The 26,349-nt window shown below is 48.7% G+C and overlaps 1 protein-coding gene across 6 annotated transcripts in view; it reads right to left on the bottom strand.

Moving 5' to 3' along the window:
- Positions 1–21,672: 21,672 nt before the first annotated feature.
- FHDC1 (FH2 domain containing 1) overlaps positions 21,673–26,349 on the bottom strand; it is a 37,720-nt gene continuing 33,043 nt past the window's right edge. For all 6 annotated transcript variants that reach the window (XM_068942318.1, XM_068942320.1, XM_068942316.1 and 3 more), the window contains one exon: positions 21,673–25,754. In XM_068942318.1, coding sequence (XP_068798419.1) covers positions 23,709–25,754 — 2,046 coding nt within the window. In that variant the 3' untranslated portion in view covers positions 21,673–23,708. The remainder of the gene's footprint in view (positions 25,755–26,349) is intronic.

Here is a 26,349-nt window from a genome sequence, read left to right as displayed (position 1 = left end):
GGGAACCCTGCCTGTGAGCTGCAGTGCCTTCACAGTGACTTTTAATAAAAAAGTCAGCGTAAATCAGTTTTGCTATTTAGGGGTTTTGCCTTGCCCCCTGGTATGGGCTCAGACAGGAGCTGCCTGGGGAGTTGCGGCACGCACCGAGCCCCTGTGCTGGCTGAGCTGCCACAGCACCGCCACACACGGTTTTTCCCTGGCGAGGCCGGCCTGCAGGTACCGCGTGCCAGCAGGTCCCCAGGTGCCCGCCCTCGGGGCCACCTTCCTCGCGGCGGGGAGGCTGTATTCGTCCACTGGCTGATGAGGGGGCAAAAAAAGAGCAATAAACTCTTGGTCTTCTGACAGGTTTAACATGGGTCCAACTGGCGACTTGGACTTGGGCTCTGTTGCTTGGCTTCTGCGTGGCAGCAAGTGTCTTCTGTCCAAAATCATCCTGAAGTTTCAAAATGAGCGTGAGGAGAGTTAACTAACCTGGAAACAGAACGGCACCTTGCTTTTGGGGTCTGCCAGTAGTAAAATGTTGTGTTTCAGGTTTTCTCTTTGGCCGCCAAACTCTTGGAATCAATCGTTCAGCCAGTGCTAATGGAGAATTTGATGGCTAGCCAACAAAAATATAAGGTGATGTTTACACATCTTCCTCTCTGTGTGTGTATGTGCATGTATGTCTGTTGACACTGTTCACCACAGTTTCAGCACTGAACATGGTGGTGCTGTTTTTCCCCTCTTCCTCCTCTCCCTCTCAGTTTTGTTACCCTAAAGGCTGGGTCCTGCGCTTACAAAGAGGTTTTGTTGCCTCTTGCGACATAAGAGAGCTTGTTTCTAAGTCCAGCATCTGCTATTTATTGTTTACACTGAAAGCTTCAGCTCTGACCTGAGATCAATGCAATTGTTTTAGGTGCTGGAGAAAGCGTACGATTATCACAAATCTTTGGGTCGCTTATTCATATCCCTCTGCCATGAACTCAGGCTCCCGGCCGCAAGCTCCAGCAGCCCGACTGCAAAGGGAGACATGCGGTGTGAAACGCCCTGCAGGCAGCAGGATCATGCCTTTCTCCTAGGACCCTTTCGCCAAGAGGCAATGAAAACGCATACACAGCTGCCAGGGAAGCTTGCCGCTGCCTCTCACTGTCCTGCCGTCACCTGCGAAAGATGCATTTGCTTTGCCGAAATAAAGTTGGTGCCTCTCGGCAGCGACATGCCCCGTGGGTGGAATTTCTTGTGCCTCGAAATTGCCCTTCTTGCCTCTCCGGAGATGTCTGTTGTGGTCACGTCCAAAGACCCCCAAATCAAGATAGATGGGAGCGGCGCTGTGGTAGATATTACAGAGAGATACCCTCTAGCACACCCCACCACAAAGGATTTCCACCCTAATTTGCAACGAGCCTGGGGAACGAAGCTGGGCCGGGCGCACCGCCACGCTGCCCCGTCACGAAGCACGAGCCGAGTCTGCTGGCACCGCTCCGACGGGCCCCTTATACCCTCCCTAAGTCTGTCCCTGCCAAAAACCGGGCAGGGGGGTCAGCCCAATGCTCCCAGCAGGGAGGACAGCTGCAAGGCAGTCGCGATGGGGGCACGAATTAAAGCCACCTGTTTATGTACACTACCTCAGAGCGCTGAATCCAAACGCAGCGCTTCAGAAACAGAACGGCAACACCAGTTTCAGTCAGGATGCACTGGCGTACCGGATTAATTACATACACAGGGACTCTCAAAGGGGATCATTAGGACAGGCTGGTTCTGCCTGCATCTTAACGACCTGAATAGATTATCCTCTGCCTCCTCGCTGCCTCCTGCTCTCTGGCTGGGGAGCGCAAACGCGGAGATCTTTCGCTCCGCTGCCTGCCTTAAAGCGCAGCTTCAGCTTGAGGGCAAGGGCGGGGGGGGCCGCTGGCGCGAGGCACGCCGGTCGCCCCGCTGCGGCTGCCTGGTTCGCGCAGACAAGCCCTGGGGCCGCCCTCGAAGCAGAGGAGCGAGGAGCCTCGCTGAGCGCGCGGGCAGCGAGCGAGGAACGACAAGGCGGGGGGCCGAGTGCCAGGAGCATGAGCGTTGCAAGCAGCACTAGAGAGAAAGGCGTGCAAAAAAGAGAGTAGGTGGAGGAGAGAAATAAGGCAGGATGGCGAGTTTAAAACCAAAAAAAGCAAGAGGCGAATGAGGGGCAAAGAGGATGCCCCTGCACCTTGCAAATCCTTCCACTATTTCCTTGCACTAACTTGTCTCTGCTCTGCGAAATACATGCCGGTGCCTCGCGGCGGGGGGAAAGGCTGAGCGCTGCCTCGCTGCCACCCGCGTGGGCTGGCGCTGCGAGGCACCCGCCGCCCACCCCTGCACGGATCAGGCACCCTGGGCACTCGCCTGCCCTGCTGGCGCGCTGGTAAATACTCTCGCGCTTGCACGGGCTGGGGCAAGCACATTTTTCATGGCTGAAAACAAAGTTTCCAGCTGATCAGCACGGCTCGCGAATTCCCAGGGAAGCCCCGGCCTGCTGGGTCCCCGGCAGGCGCTGCTGTCGCCCGGGTTATTCCCCCAGACCAGTTTGCACGCTAGTCCTTGGCTAGCAGTAAACAGCCTCGCGGCCCAGAAGTGAGACTTCTTGCGAAGCGCCAGGAGACCCCTGGGCACGGCACACCTAGGCCAACGTCACTGTCGCTCTCACCCCGGAGAGGTGTGGAAAAGGCAACCTGAGGCCACCCACGTCCTACCTCTCCCTGCCAGGCAAAAAATGCTGCCGCTTGGGTTCCCATGCTGTTTATTTCCCCCCCGCCCCTTTACCCTAAAGCCATGGCTGTGCTCTTTAATATACTAAACAAATCTCAGGTCTCGTTTTACATATCTCCTCGCATGAAATGGCTTTCCAGCGCTTTGTCGCTCTGCTTTGTCTGGAAGGCGCCCGGCAAACTGCTGCGTGAAGCAGGGGCGAAGCTGAGCCTGGCGCCGCCTCCCCAGAGCCCCGAGGTTTCACGGCGCCTTCTCTGCACGGCTCCCGCCGCTGTCCGGCTCAGCTGGCTCATCCTCGCAGACCACGCTATCGAAACCGGCTGAGTACCGGCGCGTCGAACGCGCCAACGCGCTGCGCTTTAACCGCAGCCTTCGGACCACCCCCACCTCGCTCTGGGTCGCCCTCTGTACCACGCGCGTGGCCGCTGTTGCCCTGGGACACCTTGACATGGCGCCTGCCTCCCGCCGCTCTTTCCCCTGTCGAAGTTAAGGCGAGCGTCGCGCTTTGTGAACGCCAGCACGCAGGGGCGAGGCGCCCGGGGGCCGGACGGGCGCTGCCGGCGGCCGAGAGCGACCGCTAACTCGCTGCGACATTCAGAAGTCAGTCCCGTGGCTTTTTTTAACATCTGAGAAAAAAAATAAATCCCTGCCAAGGGAGTGTTGGAGACGGGGCGCAGAGAGCCCGGGGAGGAGCCGCCCTGGCGCCGCCGGCGCTGGCCCCGCCGCTCTGCACCTCTGGCCGCTGGCGGCTCCCCGGCAAAGCGGGGCCGGAGCAGCCCTGCCGGCGCCGGCGGCCTGCAGCGCCCCGACTGCCCGGGCCGGAGGCGGCATCCGCACGGCCAGCTCTAACAGGCCTCCGTGCGCCGCTCTTCCGTTAATTTGTCTAATTGCTTCTTGAACCAGTTTATAGTTTCGGCACCCGGAGCATCCCGTGGCAATGAGTTGCACCGATTAATTATGGTCGGGTGGGAAGTGGCTTCCTCCTCTGTGCCTTAAAAATTTCTGTCTGATGCTTTCATTTGCCGTCCCTTGGCTCTTGCCTTACGAACAACCGCTCCCGTTCCTCCTGCAATTCCTGATTTTACAGATGTCCACTGCACCCCAAAGTCACCCCTTTTCTAAGGTGAAGTGGGTTGACTGGGTCTCTTCTCCTACAGACGGCGTTACGTACTGCTGCTCGTTCCCGGCGTGCTTCTCCCTGCCTCTTCCCATTCAAGCAGAGCCTGGTCTTCAGGAGTGCGGCACCACCGCAGTCCCCGGGTCGTGCAATAGGAGCTGGCGGCACGGGGCACCAGCTCCTTTAAAAAAAAACAAAACACAGTTTGCTGCTTTGGGTTGAGCACCAAAAACGGCTCCAGGCACCTGGGCAGATGTCGCGGAGGCGCCGAGAGCTCGGCCCTGCCTCTGCAGGGCTCGGCGCGGCCGGGCAGGGCTAGCGCCGCGCCGGGCTGGCGGGCCCGCTGCAGGGACTATCTGCGCGGTGCCGCCCAGGGACGGGGTCGGTTTATCGGCGCCTCCCGTCGCTAAGCTGGCAAACAATAGGCGGCTGCCGCAGCCGTTGTATTTTAGATCGTGGGGACAATAGAGGTGGCGTGGTCATTGAGCAACGATGTGAAGTGTCGCATTAATTACACAACTATAGGCACTCGCAGTAGAAATATTGCAGATAGGAAAAGAAATGACCTCAGACAGGATCAAATACGCAGAGCCCGCTGCGGCCGCGGGCTTCTCCCACAAGGCAAACAAGAGGAGCGGTGCAGCGGGCAAATCCCTGTGCCTCCCTGCCCTGCCAGGTTTTCCCGCGCGGCGCTGGGTCCCAGGGCTGTGGGCCCAGCACCTCCCTGCCGGAGATGGGCCAGCGCTGCTGCCGGCCGCCCCGGCACAGGGCCGAGGGCTTCGCTGCCGCAGAGCCGTCACCCCAGCCCCGTGCACGGGTTTAAAGCAGTTGCTTTAAAACAAAGCGAGACAAAGATGTAGAGGCAAGTTTTGGAAGAGCGAGGGGAATACTTAGGCGGCCTGGGCAAGCGAGGCGACCGCTTGCTCTTGCCGCTGAGCTGCAGAAGCGAGTCCAGCCCTCGCCCAGCCAGAGACGGCCGCGCGGCACCACGTACAAGCGGTCCTTCTCTAAGCACTGTGGCTTTCTTCAGCAGCCTTGCCGGTCCCTTCAACTTGTAGCTCTGTTTATTGCAAACCTAACTGGGTAAGCGCAGGGTTGGTACAGCGCCGTGCCGGGCCAGCCCCGCGCGGCAGCTGGGCGAGCGCCCGGTCACAACTCCCTTTGCCGGCAGGTGAAGCAGGCAAGCGCTAGGAAGACCGTGCCCGTAACACACCAGCAGGCAGCGGCTGGGGCAGAGGTGCTGCCGGCGCTTGCCGGCGTGAATTTCAGCCTGAACCTCCCATTCCTTTAGGAGGACACGCTCACAGAAATTTCCGCTCGTCCTTCTCTCGTGCTGTTCTGCAAAAGCTGAGCAAGACAACGCACTTGTTGGCTGAGCAGGCGTTCGACAGCCCTCCTGTTAAACAGGGGGTTTTGATCTCGCCCTGCTATTTCACCTCTTTAGAATATTCCCTAGACAAAGTAATTTTCCCGTCTCTAAGCTGTCAGACTCCGTTTCTCTGGGAAAAAGGTAGTGCAGTACCTTCCCCCCACACAAGTGCTTTTCTGGGAAAAGAAGAAAGAAAGAAAAAAAGCTCCCCCCCCCCACCCCGGCCCCTTAGTGGCATATGGTTTTCCAGAGATAACAAGAACAAGAAAATTGTGACTGCACGTTTGAAACGCCAGCACCCAAGAGCTGCTGCAGGAGAGCCAGCCCCACCAGGCGGCCCAGGACCAGGAGGCTCGTTCAGCAGCTGAAAAAAATCCCACCCTGCAAACATCCTCTCGTTTGGACTTAAACAGCGGTGAGGCTGAAATTCAGTCTCCAGCAGGGCAACGGAGGTCGAAGGAGGGGGCAGGGTAGGAAGCGCTGATGCCGAGCCACCCCTCGCGGCCCCCCAGACGCTGCGGGGGCCATTGCTTTACTCGGGGGAACAATGTGCTCTTTCATGGGCTGCAGGTGGCTGGGGGCATTGCAGAAAGGGGACATTATGGCTTTCCATGATAGCCCGGTTGAAAGGTTTGGAGCCGAACGTACAAAAAAGCCTTTGCTGAGGGTAGTGCTGCTGCATCAAGTATCAATGAAAGCTGCAGATCTGCCGTTATGAATCCGATTGCCACAGAACATGAATGGAGAGCATTAAGAGTGGCAAACAGTATCTCAAGCTGCAATGAACAGCATCCAATTCATCAGCAAACAGCAGGCTCCGGTCACTGAAATAATAGCACTGTTGGAAAGAAATATGGAAGAGCCTTGAGCAATCTGCAGGAGCAGATGAACAAAAAAAGTCACCGAACATGCAACCGCTTCAGAAATCTAGTGAAGCACCAGCTTTGAGCAAGGCAGCCTGGCTGGCCAGGAGCATGAAGGATACATGGTCTGCAGTGCCCTACGTCAATCGTCTATGTGGCCTTTAACACAACTCCGCTCGCCCATCTTTGGAAATAAGCTTTACTGAGGAAGAAAAGCGATCTGTATGCGCATGAGCACCACAGCTCAGCTTAGCCTACCTCCAAGTACTGAGGACCAACCCTGCAGAAATCCAGCTGGCACAAAAAAAAAATATGAAGGCCTTGTCAGCGTTTTTACAGAGAGGGATAGTAAGTCTCTCCCCCACCTCGCACCACGCGGTCTTGCACTGCGTCCGGCTGCACACTGGGCTTTTGCTGGGAGATTTCTTTGCCTGACAGCTCAGCGCCAGGTGCCTTCCTCAAGGGGTGGTGACACAGGAATAGCAAGATGGTGCTGATATGGCTTGATGGCTCTTTACTTAGGGGAAATCCCCTTGGCTACTGCCCCGGGCAAATAAGGCTCAGAGGCCCAAATTCCCAGAGGAGGCATCGATGCACCAGATCAAAGCCGGCTTCCTGGCCACCACCGCAGAGGCCTCACCTCCAGCCAGCACAGAGGTTATAAAAACAAGGTCTCTCCCGGACACGTCTCAGAAAGAAAGCTGGAGGAGGGAAGGAGAGAGGGGGAGCTGGCTGCATACGCACTGGAGAGGGGGTCCGAGCAGCCGGCACGCGCTTCCCAAAGCGCAGCCACCTCGGCTCAGGGGACGTGCCGGGGCTGCCAGGACGTCTCACCACCACTGACCCCTCCGTGGTGATGAGCGGTGCGAGGAGCCTGGCTGCAGGCAGGCACAAGCTACCACCCCGCTTTTAGCTGCTGCCACGGGGCTTATTTCAGGGGTGTTAGGCGACAGCGGCTGCCTGCTCGAGCTGGACTGCCACGGCCACTCGCTCAGGGGCAGCAATCAGGGCGCAGAAAGCTTCTCCCATGCGGAAGAGGCCAAAGAGTTGAACGGTGTTAGTTTATGTTGCTTTGATAATTTATGTCACATTTTATAGCTGTTGATGTTACAGCTCTTTCAAGGTACTTGGACATAAAAGATGGCAAGGTCCCTGCCTTGTACAGCGTACAGTCTAGTACGGACAGGTAAACACAACAAGCAGAAACATTAAACCTTAGGTAGGGAGTGGGGACAGGTTGAGGGAGTACATAGATAATTTATCTCTGGCACATCAAAGAGCTGGAAGAGGGCCAGCAGAGGAACCTTTAGGCTATTTATGTATTTCAGGTAGTGAGATAAAATCATGAATAATGAGCTCCTGCAACCTCTCTGCAGAAGCAGCGCTGAAGCAATGCTTACAGAGGCACTTCTCTGCTAACGTCCGTCCCTCACGCAGAGTCCTCCCCACATTTACATCCCTGACTTTTAACCAGTCGTGAGGAAACAAATATCCTTCAGAAGAAGATCTATGGACAAGCAGCACAAGCGCATCCAGCACCCTTCCCGGTTTGGGTCCTTCTCCATGACTACCTGATCACCGTGTGCATCTCTCTAGAACCATCCTCAGCATCTTGCTCTTCTCTTCTCAACTTCTTTTTCAGGCTGGTTATTCTGGGCTCCCAAACTACTCCCCAAAGTCTCATTCTGAAGCAAAAGTTGCAGAGACTTAACCCTCCCTGTCTCATATGGCCGTACCCATCCAGGTTGCCTTCAAGTAAAACAGAGCGGAGCAGGGAAAGCCGCACACTCAAGAGATGAGCTAGACCCTGCTCTGGCAGGGCCAGTTGTGGGATCGGTTCCCTCTGGCGGCGCTCCTGGCAGGCCAGCCCAGGGGCAGCACGTGGGCCATTGCCACCCAGGTGGGAAGCACACAGCCCGCTAACGCACACAGCTGCGACAAACAGCCTGGGGAGCGTGGCCTCTCACCCTGGGGCAGCCACACCGGCTACAGACCCGGAGACCTCCCTAGGTTTAGTCTTCCCATTTGCGAGGGCTCCCTCCAAAACCTGAGCTGGGCAGGCTGACCCAGCATACGAATCGTGCAGGGTGCGATGCAAAAATACTTCACCCAGAGAAGACAAACGGACACGGCAGCACTGTTAGCTGTTTCACTCCTGAACAGACCAAGCCACAAACACAAATCGATCAAACTACAAAGACATCCTGCATTTTCGCATCCTGCGTTTTCAGAGGCTGCAGATCCTTTACACCAGGTGGTGTAGTTGCTGTAAGCGTAACTGCAGCAATCGTGTTGTGAAGTTAAGCAGAAGTGTTAAAAAAACAGCAGGTCCTGCCTGCTCCTGCCCACGCGCTGGCCCTTTCCGTTCTGCCTCTCCCACAGCACCAGCTCAAGCGTTGGGGTAAGGTACCAGGTGAGAGAGATGAACCAGTGCAAAAATAACCTGGCCAAAAAGCCTTATTTTTTGCACTGCAGATAAATCCTGCAATCTGTTTCATCCCCTAGCCGCCCAGCAAGCGGGCAAGGGGTGGGTCAGTTTAAAGGCTGGTCGAGCTCCCTCCTTAATCAGCCCCCAGGTGACCAGCTTACAGCTCTTCTTACAGCTGTTTGGACACCCCTATCGGATCGCTATGGAAAACCACAGGCAGATCAGCCGTGCTTCTTCTTTGGTCTGGTGGGTAAACAGAGAGACGGAGGCAGAGAGGAAGCACAATCTCGTTCAACCCTGTGATCGACCACATTTATCTATAGCAGGTGTACAGGTTTCAAGACGTTGAGTACTCCAGGACTTCAGGGTATCACACGAGAAGTTACAAAAGGCTTGTTAAAACACCACACATCCTTGTGCCATTGATTCAGCAGTGGACGCTGTAAATCCACTGTAGACTGCAAACTCTCGGGAAAAGGGGTCATCTGCTTGCCCTGCTGGGCACAGAGCCTGTCTTTTGCACAGAGCTGTCCCGCTGCCTTCTGCACTCCTCCGAGGCAAAATCAGCCTAGAGACACTGGGAATTTATCTGCAATGCAAAAAATAAAGCGTTTTGGCCAGCACTAGTGGCAGCAGTGTGCAGAAAAAGCACCACCTGAGTGACCCACTGCTTAAAGGCAAAGTAAACAACTGGAGAAAAAAATGGTTATAAGTGGGCTGGCTTAGTCCATGCCAAGAGAAAAGGATGTTTGTTGCACAAATAAAGTGAGTGGGAACAAGATTTTCCTGCCTGGTTGGTAGAAAAGTCCGTAAATCAAGACTGGAACTCCTTGCCACATATATGAATCAATTAAAGCACTCGATGAATCATTTATTTTCAACATAGACAATCAGCAACAATGATTGGATGTTCAATTGATTTCTCATTTGTCTTGCTTTCCTGGGTAATGCCAAACAGCTTACCGCTTACGTGGTGCATGACTCAACCCGACTGCTCCTGGAGCAGCTTCTTCCACAAGGAATCACGCCGGGCACCTGCTCCTACCCGCTGACATTTTACACCTCTTGGTCACTGCACTTCAGTGCCTTTGGCCGTGCTTGGTCACTGATCTCTCACCTCATTATGCTCTCCCTCAGTTTATTTTTCCTTCTTTCTTTCTTTCTTAAAAAAAAAAAAAAAAGCTTCCTTTTCAATACTTGGCAGCAGACCCAGACTCGTCACTAAAAAGCATCAGTGTCCTACTTCTGAAAAGCTCTGAGAACAAAATATCAAAAAACACCAGAGAAACCAGTGGAGCTCTGTATGCAGTAGATGATAGAAAATACTCTAACAAGAGGTGAGAGTCTTCAGAATATTTTGTATTATATACCATATAGCATACCATTATATACCATATAGTTCACTTTATTCCTCCAAATAGGTTTGTAAAATGCTTTCTATAAACCCTGAATTCAGATTTTGGATGCTTCATAATACATTTCACTAGCTAAAATCAGGAGTGTACCAGAAGCGACACCCTCAGTTCAGATGCTCGGCCATAGCAAAGCTGCCCAATGACAAGGAGGATTCCTGTAGTTAAACAGTTAAACGCCAGGACGGCCAACCCACCTCGCCCCAGATCTCGGTCCTGAAACGCGAACGCTTGGCTTTTGCTGTGGGCTGTTCCTAGCTGATACAAGGCATTGGGATCAGGCCAAGATGAACATTAACGTAATCCCATTGTGAAGGATGAATTGCTAAAAACCACAGAAAAAGGGGAAGGGGTGTGCTGCGTTTTTCCATTTGCGAAGGCGAAGGCAAGGTGCCTGCGTTCAGCCTGCAGGGCTAGCGCAGATCTGGGGGTGCTGGAGCTAGGTTTCCCTGAGGCAGCCGAGACCCCAAACCCGCTCACCTGCGTGCTTCTGCTTTCCAGGAAATAAAGCCGTAAGGGATGGGAGCTGCACACGTCGTGCGGAGCAGCGGCCCCAAGGCTACCTGCCGCTGCACAAGGCTACCGCTCAGCTGCACAACGAACCACCTAGGCCCAGCGATGGCAGGTGACGCTCAGGTGTCAGTGAAAGGCTCCTTTGGCTTTAATATGGTGAACATCATGGATACGCAAACCGTGCTTCACCCCCCAGCCACCTGTAGTCCCTCTGGGAGCATCCGCTTCCCAGCGCTAGGCCTCAGGGCTCCATTTTCCCTTTTTTTGCATGGACAATTTATCCAACGCCACTGCCCTACAACGGCCCTCTGCCTTCAACATCCTGGCTTGCCCAGCATCGCCCCAGAGCCCCCAAGTTTCCGTCTCCCAGACGGCCCGCCATCCGGTGTGTTTGCGCTCCCCCCGGGGGCCACGTACTTTGCGAACATCTGCAAAATCACCTCCCTGCTCTCCCCAGCAAACCACTACCTGCCATGCTGACCAGCGCAATCTCCTTGCTTCTTGCTCCTTCCCCATCAAATAGTAGCACTTCAAAACCATTTTGGCCGTATTTCTACGTAAACTGGGCACGAGGGTAATGCAGAATAACAGCCCTCTGCCCCGAGACACTTCCAGGCGCCTTCGCTTTCCAGCCATGTCGCTGGAGAATATCTCCAAAAGCCTCTTACGTTTATATGTGTGATAGAAAGGAGCGCACCTCCTCGTCTCTAAGGCGTTCGGGGGCAACAGCCGCCCTTGTGGCACCGCCAGCACACACTGCACTCTGAGCCACGCTAGCAGCCTGACTCAGAGAGCAGCTACCGCTCCGCATCCCAACTGCATGTCCCTGATTCACACACACACACACACTCTGACCTTTTAAAACCTTATCAGTAGAGAAATACATGCTTCCAAGATTACCCAACATGCTGCGTTAAAATCTGTTGAGCCAGCTCTCATAAAAAGCAAGGATGGTGCCATTTACTGCATCTGGGCAGCCCTGCACCTGCTGCGGTTATGACTCAAATCAGCGTGCTGGGAAGCTGAGGAAAGTCCTGTCAGAAGACGTTAGAGTCACCTACAAGGAGCGAATGCGCTCAGAGTTCATCCGGCCTGAGCTGAGCGCTGGCAGCCTGATGTCATCGCGATTGCAGTGCACTTCCTTAAATACGTACAAGCCAGAACAGAGCTGGTATTCGCACAGCAGCCAGGCAAACACCACCTTTAATGCTCCACGTGAGGCTGGGATGTGCTCAGGTGCACGCTTTCATTAGCGAAGGAACTATTCTGAAAAAGGCAAAGGACGTTTTATCTGGTGTTTCATATCTTACCTGCAAAATCATTAGAGAGCTGCTCAGGGCATGCAGTGCATCACGCGTGTCCAGAGCAAGAGCGTTCCCCGTTTTATCAGCCAGAGATCAAAAACTGTCACTTATATGGGTTAAACGATCTGCCTCTGCCACCGAGATAGATAAACGTTAAAGCTGGAAGAAAGGAGGCAAATACAACCAACCAATTTTCACAAATACTTCTAATTAGGGGCTTGATACCGTTGCTCCAGCATTCGGTGCTGCTGAGAGCTGCCCTCGTCCTCCGTTTAGATTTTCACTGCGCGTTTCTGAGACTCCTGCTAACGGCAGCTCAGGCCTTGGGAAGGAGAATTAACAGGCCAAAGCGGGGCTGGCCTGGCTGATGTGGTCTGCTGCTCCATGGTGAGGAAAGGGCTCACTGCAGCCCGCCTGAACTCCCCCAGCCTGGGCTTCAGAGCGGACACGGGCTCGCGCTTCAGAGCGCCCCAGCTCTTTGCGTCGAGGTTTCCTCCTCGTTCTTCTGCAGCCTGAGCTCTCGCTGCTCGCCCCCACGCGAGAGACGACGAGCAGCTTTGAACTGCTGCGTTGTCGCCGACACAGATTCCTGCTCCTGCATAAGCCACCCCTGCCAGCCTTTTATGACAAAACATTAGTTGATTTTTCATGTCTGTAAAATTGCTCCGGCTTGCACAATTTCAAGACCATTTTAATTCTGCGTTTGTTTTGAAATTAAAAGCCAATGTATCTTAAATAAATAACTAGCACGTTTCAGGGGTTCCACACTTAGAGACTTGCCTTAGGGGTAGGAGAAGCAGGTCATTATTTATTATATTTGAAATCAGAAAAGACCACCTGATGCTTGCTTGGAAATTACCAAGCTTGTTGAAGTAATGATAAACCATCCAATGGAAAGGTATAACTGCCATGACTTAATTTTTTTTTAGAAGAGGCAAAAGCACTTAATTTCAGCTGAAATGAAACTTGAGCAATTCTTCTGCTGGGTGCAGAGAGTCAGTTCGAACCAGAGTCACAGTAACTCCGATCCAGTAACAGGATGCGCGTACAAAGCTTACGGCATCAGACTTCATATTGGCTCATACAACATTGCTTAGAGAATCATAAAAGTAAATGAAAATGGGAAATATAAAAAGAAATTCTGAAAATTAAGTCCCCTATGGACCTTGTGCCATATTATTCCTCCTTTCCTCACAGTTTTTGTTGCAAAAAGCCACCTAGCATTATTTGTCTGAGTCTCGCAGTCTCTTACTTGCTTTTCCTGGAAGCAGGATCTTTGCGCTACTTGGTCCCGTAACGCTGAATCATGTGCCCAGTTAGCTCATTCGCAAGCTCTGTGCTGGGATACCATTTTGCCCGGCTCCTAGAGCAATGCTCCACGTGACTTTACCTTTAGTACTCTCGGCAGACAATTACACCATCCGTTTGGTGGCCCAGGAAACACTGCAAGCCTTCCGCGGCCGCGTGACATGGCGCTGGCGGAGCACACCACCCGTGACTCACGGCCACGCCACAAAAACGCCCGGTTCACAGCGGAGCTGGCGGGGCGCTGGGCCGGGGCCCGCTGCGCGTGCCAGCGCAGCAGCTGCAGAGTCCCTCCTCCCTCCTCCGACACCCGGCTCCAAGGAGCACAACGGCTTGTTGCCATAGCACGGGGCTCGGCAATAACATCAATAAAGAAAATGACCCAGGATGAGGCCATCTGTTTAATAGTCCCCTCGAGGCACGGCAGCAGAGGTGTTGCACTAGGCTGAGGTAGGTCGCGCTTCTGCGGCGCTGAGCACAGGGAAGGGGAAGGATCAGGAAGCAGCACAGCTTGCATAGGCTCGAAAAAAGAAAAAGATGGGGAAAACAAAAAAGAGTCCAGTGCCTTTTCTTAAAAGGCAGCCTTAAAATAGAGAAAATGGTCAACACACATTGATCTAGAAGCAGCTGGCATAGCTGCCGTTTTATCTGCACATGCATCAGAGTAGCTCCAGGCTCTCTGTTAGCCCTAGGGTAAGGCAAGGAGGAAAGGAAAGGAAACCTGGGAGAGGGGACCAAGTCAGAGCTCTCTTTTTAAAGGATGTCAGTAAATTAATCATTAGATGTTATCACTATCTCCTTAATTACAGAACACTCAACAGGAATCCCAAGGGGGAAAGAAAGAGGTTTACTGAAAATGCATATTCCTGGCTTAAGAGACAGCAGGAGAATGAAAGCAAGCCACAGACAGCTGCAAAATACAGAAGAGGACAAAGAGGCAAGTCAATAGTGTTTGTCAACGTAAACCTTGTCCCCATCAGAGAGAAAGGTACATAGCTGCGAGAACAGGTCTGACAAAAAGGTAGCTCCGGTGATTTCCAGAAGCATTCAAGCTCTATAGGTGGCCACATAGTGAATGCCTAGTTAAAAATAAATGTTTAAACACAACCATCATAAAATTTTGAAACAAGTCTCTTTTGTTAGTCACATTTTTAATGTGATAGAGACCAAACTCTGTTTACCAAGAGCGGTTTGGGAAACCAGCCCAACCAACACAGGTCGGGCTTTTGAGAGCTTCCACCCTGTGTTAAAATAAACTCTGCTGAACAGGTTTTGAAATAGTTACTTCAGGTCTTTCCCAACTTCAGGACAAAGACAGAAGCCCGCTGGCCAGATCCGCTCTCCCAAGGCAATCTCAGGCCATGCACAGCAACGGGGGCACCGGAGGCCAGGAGCCAGCATGAGCAGCAAAATGTCCGTTGATGCCAAAAGGCACCGTGCTCTGCTGAGAGCAAGGATGCTGTTGGACCCCCAGGACCTTCTGGCTCACCGCAGGAGCGCCCTGGGACTTCCTCTCCCATCTATTCCAGCAGCCGGCACTGCCCCAGCTCGGCCCTGAACTCAGAACCCCAGCCCCTGTGCACGTGGAGCTGGACCCCAAACCTGATAAGGGTCGACGCAGTGGGAAATCGCAGCTTCTTGCTTACAAAGACTTCATCTGAGAAACAGAAATCCGATAATAAGAGCTTGGCAGTTTGGCACACAGCATTGTCACAGATCCAGTTACCAGCAATTAGACACTCCACCCCCGATTAATTTGTGTTAGAAACACTATGACAGTTTTAAACAGAGAGCTTGATTACCTATTAGAACTATTTACCAAAGGTTGGGGTGGCTTCTTTGACACTGAAAATGTTTTATATTAAGGCTGGACTTTTCATTCAGAGATATTTACTGTAGTTTAAATGGGAATTATTCAGAGAAGTGTTTTCATTAAACAAGAAATTACACTTGATCAGTACAGTGGGCCTCTGTGATTAGTCATTAGTCACTTTGCCAATTTGTGCTAAATTTTGAAGTTACACATTCTCACAGATCTCCGTTCTAGAGTCTTGTATAATACTGTCGGTTGCTGTAACAATTACAAAATGCCTCCTGTGGTACTCCCACATGCCCTTCTCCCATGGGTCGCTTATGCTGGATTTCACACTCTGGCAAACACTGCTTTGTCCAGGCTGGCGCTGCTGCGGCCCCTGGGACTCCAGTGGTGCTGGGCTGGGCCTGGTGGCCTCGCTCCTCTGTTTGCTGCTCACCAGCCCTTGAGTTCAGGGGTACGTCTCAATAGTTTAAAGAGCTCCCGCTGCTAATACCCCGCTCCTGGCCACTCATTTCTGTCTTTGTACTATTTCTTCAGTTGGAAACTGATCCTGCAAAATTGTCTTACAGGGGTCTGGTTTCGGTTGGTTGCTTCATTTAGTAGGACCAAGCAGTCCTTAAGAACTGCTTAAGCTCTTACTGCAAGGTACACATGGGCAGGGCAGGAGTTAAGATTTTAGCTTGAGACAAATATTTTCACTTTAGCCATCCTCTTGCTGTCTTACTCAATATGAGGTTCATTCACAGCCTGAACTCTGGCCTTGGACCATCTCTACTGCTGTGTGAATTGGTCTCACAAATTGAAGAGGTCACGAAAGCACCAGCAGGAGCTGCCACGTGATCCAACCCACGCTCCATCCGGCTGAGTTACAAGTCTCTGGCAATAGATTATATCCAGTTCTCCTGAGGAACAAAGACAGTATTTTCCTGCAACAAAAAAATATTAGATAGATTTTTAGGCTTACCAATTAGCTGCTGCTTTACACCCTAAACATGATCATTTATAGTACATAGGATGAACACAGTGGTTATATCGTAAGCGGTGGTGTGCTAATTTTGTTAGAAAAGCCACACTGCAAGAAAGGACATGTTGCTATATGAAGTGTCAAATTTATCAGGAGATTTGCTGCTTAGCTCTACAGTCATACACAAATAACCCATCCTGGAGGACACGAATTTGTCATTGGGAATATTTATTGCAATTTATTATTCGTCTTGGTCCTTAGGTCCTTTAAGAACAGGTTAGGCAAACATCTGCCAGGAATGGTTTAGCTATAGCTACTATCGCTTTGGGGCAGAGGGACAGACTCCCTGAGCTGCCTAGGTTTCTTCTAGCTCTGTTTGCTCTGGATCGATTACGGCACTGTCATCAGCTGGCCGCTTTAACCCAGGCTGAGGTTAGCAGCACTGGTGCCTCTCTTTTGGAGCCAGTTCTTGGCTTGGTTACTGGAGATCTCTCACTGCTCCCCCTTCTCTGTTTGCACAAACTGCAAATGTTCACTCTTCTTTACAAGCCTCTGCAACTTCCAGTGCTTTTTCCCCCCCCTCTGTTTTCTCCTTAGTCACAAACTTACTTCATTCTTGCATCCAGTAGGTTCTCTTCTGCTTTCAGGATTTTCCCAAATCTCTTTCCTCACTCCTTCCTCTACCTACTGACTTCACATCACCATCAGCCACCTAAGGCAGACTAGAGTTAAAGCTGCAGTATGTTTACTGGACTAGGTGGCACATTTTTCAAGCCTTAGCCTACAAAAGCCCAGCATTTTGCTTTGTGTTTTGCCACCTTCAGCATCCTTTTTTCAGTAACACTTTTGCCGTGACAGTCATACGCCTCCCTCTTATAATCATTTTGTACTAAGAACAACACCCTGAGGCCCTCAGCCAACCAGCCTAACTTTGAAGTGAGCCCTACTTTGAGCAGGAGGTTGGGCTAGATGACCTCCAGAAATGCCTTCTAAGCTAAATTATTCTGTGGCTTAGACTGTAACCTCTTGGGAGAGAAGGCTTTGTCTTACGCAGGGTTCAGTTATTTTTAGAAGGAACGCATATGAGAACCAAGTACTCACAGCAATAATAAGCACATACGCTATATAAATACACTATGCATACATTTGAAGTGATCTCCACTTTATGCAGCAATTAGCCACTTCCACGAGAAGAAAAAAAAAAAGAGTAGATATTCTCCAGGAGGCATCCTGGGACTTCTGAGTGCTAGCTCTTGCTGTAGAAAAGTCTTAGTCCTTACTATATGGGAGAAAACCAAAATTAGCAGCCTCATAAAATCCAACCCAAAAATCTATCAAAGCCTTACCCATACCACAAAAAGCTACATGCTACTTTAAAAAATAATTATATTATTATTTTGCTTAGGTGCACGGGTAAGCAGCAGCAAAGTAGTTTAGGAATCTATTTGCTTGTGGAACCAAGATTATGGGTGGGGTTGAGTAATCACTTAGCAGAACTGTGATTTCAGCTTAGTCCTTGACGTTCTTTCATTAGTTTTTTAGACTTGAACCACAAAGCCAAATCATTCACACCTTTGTTTGAAGAGACTTTCCTCATCCATCCCCAGAAGATCACCTCATGCACTCATTTCCTCAGCCTCCGCCCCCCACCAGGCTGCTCACTGTAGCAGGTGAGCGATGCTAATATTTAAAAGATTCAGAGACACACTTCTGACTATTCCTCTGTTCTTACAGCCACCTCCAGCTACTCACTCACAGTGACAAGGCTACAAAATACGAACACATAAACCTTAAAAATACCGTCCCTTTCTATTGTTCTATTCCCACAACCTACTGCAAGCTGGCAGAGAAAAATCTCAGCTTGCAGATGATCCAGGCAGGTGCTGGGGAAAGACCTAACACTGGTAGAAAGAAGAAAGAACGGGGAGAAGTAAAATAGCCATTGAAGAGTCAAGAAAGAAAGACAGAAGAATAAAGTGAGCGGAAGATTACAAAAATAGTGGAATGTGAAAGGAAGATAAACTAAAGATAGAGGATGAGTTGTTAGTGGAGGATGGAAAATTTAATACAGAAGGATAGAAAATTATAACAGAGGAAATAAGAGTGGGAGGAAACAGTCATGAGATGTAAAGGAGCAAATACAACTGTAAAAGGGTAAGGGGGAAAAAAAAATCAAAACCACATTTGTGCCCGTTTTTCATCCTAAAATGGGAGATTAAAGATTTACATAGGGAATACATCGGAATCAGTTTTGAATACTGCATGAAAAATACCAGAAACAAAACCAAAGCTAGCAACGCATCATATTTACAGCACCAGAGCTCAAGCGACTCAAGTAGTACTGAATCAAATATTTTCTAAAATGATTCAATGGAGCCAGGCACAAGAGATTCCTGATTCTTGGAAACTGTGGTTTATACCTGGATTTGCCAGAAGCTGCAGATCCCATAGAAAAATATGAGGATGCTAATGATCTGGAGGAAAGGATCTATTATGGTTTTGAAAACTTGTCTCCAGTTATGCCCATTCATTTGTCATTACCACATTTTCCCTATATACAAATATTTCCATAGTTAACATGTCAATTACTGAACTGCAGTAATTTGTAATTACTAATCACATATGCGTCCAGCTTAGAAACGGAAATATCCCCAAGTCTCAGAACTTGCAGTAGTCCACTGAGAAGACATGAAATCTTACTTTTTTGAAGAAACTAGCAGAAGTACACCTAGACAGTCTATTCATTTCCTTAAACCTACAAAAAAGGAACATCAGGTATAAGCACCAAACAACTATTCTGTTTAAATAACAAGCTGAAAAAACTACGTGGATATGGATGGCAGTTTTACACCCATCAGCCCTGCTATGCTGTTCTCAATTGCACTTTAAGTAGCTTTTTTTTATTTCTAAGGACAATGAAATGGAAGAGTAACGTGAAGTAAAATCCATTGTGAACCATCATTTAGAAGCGGAATCAAAGCATTGCTAGCCAGGTCCTTCTGGGTGCCAAATGAACGTTGTCTTTGTTCCGTTACTAGGATTTATATTTCAGAATAAAGAGGAAATAGTTACTTGGATGTGCTCCGGGGCTAAACAGAGATTCTGCTTTTATGCCTGTTTTACTGCTCAGTCACTATATCCATTGAAAATATCTGATGCCCCTGCGCAGAAGCAAGCTGTTTGAAGCTGCCAACTCCATTTAATGGTCAAAGTCTCATTGTTGGGGGGGGGGGGGGGGGGAGGAAGTAGGTGGAGTTCATATCTTTCCTCCACTTGGTCTAAGATGAGGCCTGAAACTTTTTTGTTTTTTTTTTCTTTTTAAATAAAAATGGAACAGGAAAGAAAAGGAGCTGTTGTTCAGACATGATCAAAAGCAGGAGAGATACATCATTGTTCAAAGGGAGTCTTGCCATAGTCTCCGCTTCAGATGGGGCAAATGTTCCCAGGAGTGCTCGCGGCTCTCTCCCTTCTTTCCAGATAAGGTCACCCATACCAAGCATCTGCTCAGCAACTACAAACCTCACCCAAAATACCATCACTAAAATCAGTATGGTAACGTGGCCTCTGTGCTCCCCATCAGTTCAGTGCAAAAAGGAAGGACATCAAGAAAACCCTCATATCCTGCTGCTGTTTTGTTTTGTTTTTGTTAACAGCAGCAAACTGCTGCCTGAGACAGTGCACGTTCTGCAGTCTCAGCTTTCAGTCTGAAAAGGCACAGAAACCAACGATACAGCAAGGAACAACCATAGGCTGGAAACAACTTGTCCAAGTGCAAGTAGTTGATGGTGGTGATGAGCGGGTCTCTTGCCGTTGCAAGTTGGGAAGACAAACACACATTCTTGCAACAGGAGGGCTTCACATGTTCTTTCCTTCAGCATCACTTTCTTTCCCAATTGCAAGGTTATTTGCTCAGATGCCAGTTTTAATAGTATGCAAGATTTCCAGAATGCATCTTTCAGCCAAGAGCACAACACAGATTTTTATATTAGCTTACTGGTAATAAAAAAGTAATGTATTTCTGGCTATTTAGATAGTGACGTGGCTAAAACAGACTCCTTTGTTTCAGGCAGCTGTTAACAATACCTGTAGGGAACTGTTCCCAAGGCAGTTATCTCTGGCACTGGCGGCAGTAGGATGTAAACAGCATGTATCCAATTAATGGAAAACATTGAGCAGCCAAATCTGAAAGGAAGTGTGTTTAGCTGGGCCTCTTTCACAGGGATTAGATTCTCACATGCAGCAACAGAAATGATTTTCAGCAGGCAGGTCTTCCTGGGTGTGGACAGCTCCGCCACTGCTGCAGTGCTGCCGAAGCAGCGCAGCCCTGTCGGCGCAGCAGGGCTGGAGGCAGCGAGCCCCGTGGAGAGCAGGCAACAGCAGAGTCGCAGTGCGGGAGCCCAGGGTCAGCACCGAGCTAACGTGCTGTTCAGGTTTCCAGCCCCGAGCTGGCTTGTGTCTGATTAGGTCAGAACAAACGTGTGACTGTCTGCATCCATCCGCACAGACATACCCTAAGATTAGAAAGATACCGATGGGTTATTTTAAATGACATAGTCCGGACTTGTACACCATGGGAGGTGTGATGGGAACTCTTTCTGTCTTTCCTGATAATTTAATGAGCTGCTGTAACGAGGGATGCACTAAGCCCCTGATTTGTATGCAGTTCCCACATGAAACGTGAATATTAAATTCCTCTATGGGTGAATCAGCACCTCTCTCTTACTCCCACAGCTCTTTCCCCTATGTCTCAATCTCTACCTGCTCCACAGCTCCAGATCCCTTCATGGTCCCCAGGGCTCCCTCACTTCACTGTCGCCTCATCCCACCTCCTCATGCCTCAAGAGCCAAAGTAGACAGATTCAGCTCTGATCATGATCAGGAGCATCAACCATTTGGAAAAACAAAGCTGGGAAAAGGTCTCATTTCTTCAAAACTGACTGCAATTCAGCCAGCTCCGTGGCCTGTTAGCATTTGGGAAAATTTCATGACATGTGAAATTAAACCTACGGGGCATTGCTGTCTCTGACAGCTGGTAGTTTAAATAATGAATTGGTAATTATAAACCTTTTGAAATAAAAATGAAGTCTAAAAAAACAAACTTTTCGGACACACCTTTTGATGGCAAAGGGCTTTCCCACGTAGATTCCGTCAACAGCCATCACTCAGCACTGGCAGACAGCAGGTGCTTGCCACCCCGTCCAGGGAGAGAAGCACTCACCAAACAAGAAAAGTCAGGGCCTAAACAAGTTTGCAAATAGCAGCAATTCCAGTCCAAAAATCATTTCCATAGCAGAGGGGAGGAAATGCTCCCTGAGGACAAGGAGGCTGTCTGGGTTTTGGGTTTTCCGCTGCATAGATGTTCTTTTTCATACAGTTTAAAAAAAAAATACAATGGGATGAAATACAAAAATCCAGATTTGCACTATAAGAGTCATCACTTGCTCCTGCAAAACAGGCGATTCTTTTTTTCCAAAGCCCTGGGAGTTATAAACCAGGATTTCTAAATAAGGTGTGCTAAGCTAAAAGGCATGAAGATAGTGACAGATCCAGACTTGTTAGTGCCATGAACGTTTGTTTTGGCCATAACATACAACACGTACAGAAAGTGCTGCATCTACCATCTAATGTCTTTCACATTAGACCCAAACCTGTGCAGGATGTCCTGCCTCAGGAACGTTCAGAGGCTGAAGTTAAATAGCATGTCTTAGTATAAGACCAAACCTAGCATTTTAACTGCCAAAATTACTGCTGCAAAGACTTTCCTTTTGGGGCTTTCCCATAGTCACCTACATCCAGACTCCAGCTGCTCAAGATCTCCAGGACCAAAGCCAAAACTACAACAGGAAAGAGAAGTATAAACCTCATACCCAGTAAATGGGAAGTTTATTAAACTACCAAGTTACTCCGAAATGTATAAATGTTCTATTAAATACATTCAGTTTTCTTTTACACAGATTTATAGAAATTTATTTACATATTCCAAACACATTTAAATTATTTTTCAAGCTTGCTACCAATAAAAGCTTTTTTTTTTTTAAAAAAAGGAAAAAAGTCAATCACCTGCTCTTGCAGATGCGCATACACACAGATACAAATAGGGAGAAGGGAAATGCTTTTGTATTTAATCCACAAGGGAGGCAGTATCCAAAAGCTTGTAAGATTTAAAGCAAAAGTTCACCCTTGCCTCACAGTGGGCCATATAAATTCTCCCTGTGAGACAGACTCAAATAAGAGGCCCTGTGTAATACTTTATGGTGTTTGGGTATGATGCCTGCATCAACATTTGCTGGTACATAGGAAGAGCTAAGGGCTCATTGCCAAATTCGAGACACAAAGCTGGCTGTCCCTTATACTAGCCCATGAGAAGCATGTGAGCAATTAAGTGGCTCATTCTCATTGAATTACACACTCCTAGCACTGAGGGATAGAGCAGACAAGCAGATCTGTTACTAGTAAGTCAATACCACTTGTCCAAATAGATTTTCCTTTCATTTTTTATTTTATTCTTAAATGAGGCTTCACTCATAAGTGAATAAAAAGGCAACTCTTTAATTCAGATGTTTAGGAGAACAGTGATCAGTTCCCCCCGCCTACATACATTTCTCTTGAGAAGGTGCATAGCATGCTGAACAAGTTTTCCCTCATTCCCTGTACCTTAGTCTGACAGGATGTTAAAATTTGTATCTGCAGGAAAAAGGTGTTTTTATTTTGTAAAATGCTTATCAAATACTAGTTTAATTCATCCTTCAGAATCTTTAAACATTAAAAACCACATTTGAAGCAACCAAGGAAGTCCACAAAAACATTGCCATGCGTAAACTATGTGTTTCATGCTAAATATTTGTGTTGACAAGGAGAGGAGGAGGAGGCAGGGAAACAGATGGCTTGCTCAGAGCCATTGCAACATTCAAGTAAACTGGTAGTAGATAAACCAGTGGAAACATGGAATGGTAATAAAAGTGCTCTGCACTACATTGCAGCCTTCAAGAGTTGAACTGCACACATCCTTGATATGTATCATAAATATATGGCACTTCTGTATGATGAAAAGCTGATAAGTTTGCTTGCGACTGAAACAGCCAGATTAGGAGTAGTCATCATCCCAATGGCAACCGCAGCCCTTCCAACAGGCAGAGCCTCCAGCCGTGCTACTCGATGCAGCACCACTCATAACTATTTGTGCATGCAAGACAATGCTGCCACATTCCTGGAAAATAAACTTCCTGCCCAGCAGAAAATTTTATCCAGACACACATACATTCATAAAACATGCTATAAATTCTTCAGTAAGATTAAAGACAGCCACAAACAGCAAATGTCCCATTTCGCTATTTTTTGGCCAGCAGTTCCCAGTCTGTCCAATTGCCAGCAATGGACTTTGCAACAGGCAAAAAGAGGTCCTGAATCCGAGGAATTAAGAGCAACAAAAAGCACAATCACCTAAGTTCATTTTTGATACTGTTCCACAGGATTCACTTTGACATCAAGTAAGGGACCAACCAGTACAAACGCTTGAGTCTTAGAAAAGGAAGAATTGTATATGCACAAAAACTGGCCTTAACCCACGTTTTCTGTCACAAAGCATTTCATCTTGTAGTTTAGCTTCCTTAAAAGTTTTTGGCTTTTGGTGACCTACTACATCACAAATGCGCAAAGATGTGTTGCTACATTTGTATTCCATCACAGTAGCTTCAAATACATTCAAATTTATACAAAAGGATTTAGACCAGAACACTATTGGTTGCCCTTTTCCAATGGTGTGCGGTTCTTTGATGAGTACATGATGATGTGTATCAGCAATATTACTGTTTTACGGTATTTCATGACACAGGCATCCAGTGCTTAAACAAGTGTTCACATTCCAAGACAAAAAAACAAACAAAAAAACCCTCTTCCAAACTCTTATTTCAGTAATGGCTTCAGTATTTTACCTATTGTGGTCCGGTTTGCATCTTTGAGTTTAAGAGAAGACTTCTCCACTGTACCCTGTTCCTTTGACGCAGGCTCCACTTTAGTGCTGACAGCATCTCCTTGAAGGATGCCTCTTCCAACAACCCTGGCACTACTTGCTCTCTTTAGAGTACTCCCACTGTTTTCCTTTGGATTCGAATCATCCAAAGTCACTGCTGCCTTTGTTTTCGGCAGCCTCTGGGACACAGACCTTGTGATGGGTGGAGGTTTGGACGAGCTGGATAGATCCACTTTTGCACGCTTTGAAGAAGAAGCCACTGTGTTCCTTGCGAAGTTTGGGACAGAGGATGGGGCCTTGGGAGCAATGACTGTGGCAACCTTGGTGTCATCTGTAGGGGTCTGGGGTTTTACAGTGGAGCGACATATCTTTGTTTCATCTGTCTTTGATTTGACGGTACTCCTGACAGGTTTAGAGCTTGGCTTCCTGAGAGACACTCTGTCCCTCTCAAAATGGGCACTGCTTGAGGTGAAAGTTCCCCTTTGCAACTTTGGCTCTTCTACTGACATGCTATGCCTGTAAGGACTTCTCGGCAGTGTGTCTGTCGTGCCTCGGACAGAGCTGCGCCGCGAGAGTCGAGTTTCCACAGAACTAGTTTCACGAAGTGCCGGCTTGGCTTCCGACTTTTTCACACTGCTTGGTGCTTTGTTTGACCGGGAAATAGGTACCACTTTCCTCATACTTTCATTCTCAGAGGCATTCAATGTTCTTATGGGTCTAGAAGGAGCTGCGTGGCTAGGGCGAGCGCCACTGGATTTTGAGGAACTTGGAGATCTATCTTTTAGAGAGTTTCTCTTTGGTCCTACTGCATCTTTGCTTTTTAAGGGCTTTTCTTTAGAGAGGGCGTGCTTGCTATTGGCATCATCCTTATCATTTGCAGAAGCGTGAAGTGACAGATCCTTCACAGAAGCAGAATTCAGGTTTGAGAAGAGTGTTCTAGCCCCGTACTGATCATCATTCATAGAAGAGTGTGCTTTGCCAGTCTTGTTCTTTATTTCCTTGCCTGCTGATTTAAAATCATTTCCTTCTGAAGAGTCCAATGTCAAAGAACAGTCAGTGGTAGTATCTGACACATAGAACATCGGCCCATCTTCTCTACTTCCAGAAACACTTGTATCCATAGACACAGGACTGCTGCTGCCAGGCTCTGAAGTTTCACTCTTGTAACTCACTGCCTTGGCTTTATGGTCACGAGCCTCTTTGGAACTTCTGCAAGCTGGAGGCAGGTCGTCATCAGCTGTGCTGAGGGAATGCAAGCTTAGATCATCTAGGGTCTCCAAGTCTGTTCCACCAGCATCCTCTAAATAAATTAAAGGTGTGTCTTCTGCAGGCTTTGTGCCTTGAATATTGAACTTACGTAATCCTTTAACGAGTTCATGCTCCTCAATTGCAAGGGCCAGAGCATTTATATCTGGGGACTCCTCGCAAGACACACTGGAAGCCCGCACGCTGTAGTCAGTGCTCCTCTGTGAATAACGGGCACCAGGACCAGTCGAGCCACCAAAGTGACTGGACTGAGCTGGAGGCAACTGCAGTAGGTCACCACTTTTCAGTTTGGTTTCAGACTGTTGGTGTAAGTGCAAGGTATTTAAATTGAGATCTCTACTATCTTTGGATTCAGTCCAAGCTACATTGGGTCTTGCTTGTCGGGTGTTTGCACGGGGAAGGCTGTTAAACTTGTTTGGATCCTCATCCTTTGAGATCTCCAGGAAACTCTGCAGTTCCCTGTCTGCAGTAATGCCTAGAGAAAGTCGAGATCGTCTGGAATTGGGGTTTCTGTAGGAAGGACTTTGAGGTCTCTGCTGCAAGAAGGGAAGAAATTCTTCAAGTCCTTTTTTGGCCAACATCTCTACATCATTTTCACTGCTGCTTCGCCCAAAGCTCCCAAGCTCTCCAGCTGCCCAGGACCGACGCTTCTCCTCCAGCTCCTTTCGCCTCTGCAGATGATGAAGTTCCTGGATCTCTCGTTCCCTATTTTCCTGATGAGGAAAAGTGTAAATATATGTCATATATATGAAAACAAGCTACATAAATCTTTCCTATTTTTTTCCTACCAATGTTAGTTCCCTCCCCACAATATAAAAAAAAACTACACACACACACATACAATCACCATGGCAACTACACATTCTGCAACCACTGACCATATGGAAAACAGTTCCCTGCATAACAGCAGGGACATAAGTCTGGTCAGCATAAGCAACACTGAAAAATATGCCCAAGTCGTTGCAGAGACCAAGGACATGACCTATCAAACACAACTAGATTTCAAGGCCACTCAAAGAGTTCCTGCAATAAGATGGAGAGTTTCAAGTCACCCCCCAATAAGTTTAAAACGAGCAGTTTTATCTGGTGATCAAAATTCTACTGAGTATTACGTTCATCCTTTCAGACAAACCTGCCTGATGAGCATACAGCCAATGTGATCATTCCATTCTCCATTATTGCAATAATTACAATTGTTCCTCAGCAACTTGAGGTTCTACATGGAGATATTTACCTCCAACTCAAGCATAATATATTGGAAATTTTAAGAAAAGACATTACTTCATTGGATATGAAAGCAAAAAAGTT

This window comes from Struthio camelus, chromosome 4 (genome assembly GCF_040807025.1).
Source record: "Struthio camelus isolate bStrCam1 chromosome 4, bStrCam1.hap1, whole genome shotgun sequence".
NCBI classification, from domain to species: Eukaryota; Metazoa; Chordata; class Aves; order Struthioniformes; family Struthionidae; genus Struthio; species Struthio camelus.
Note: the sequence above shows the minus strand (reverse complement) of the source record. Positions and strands in the feature narration are given on the sequence as shown.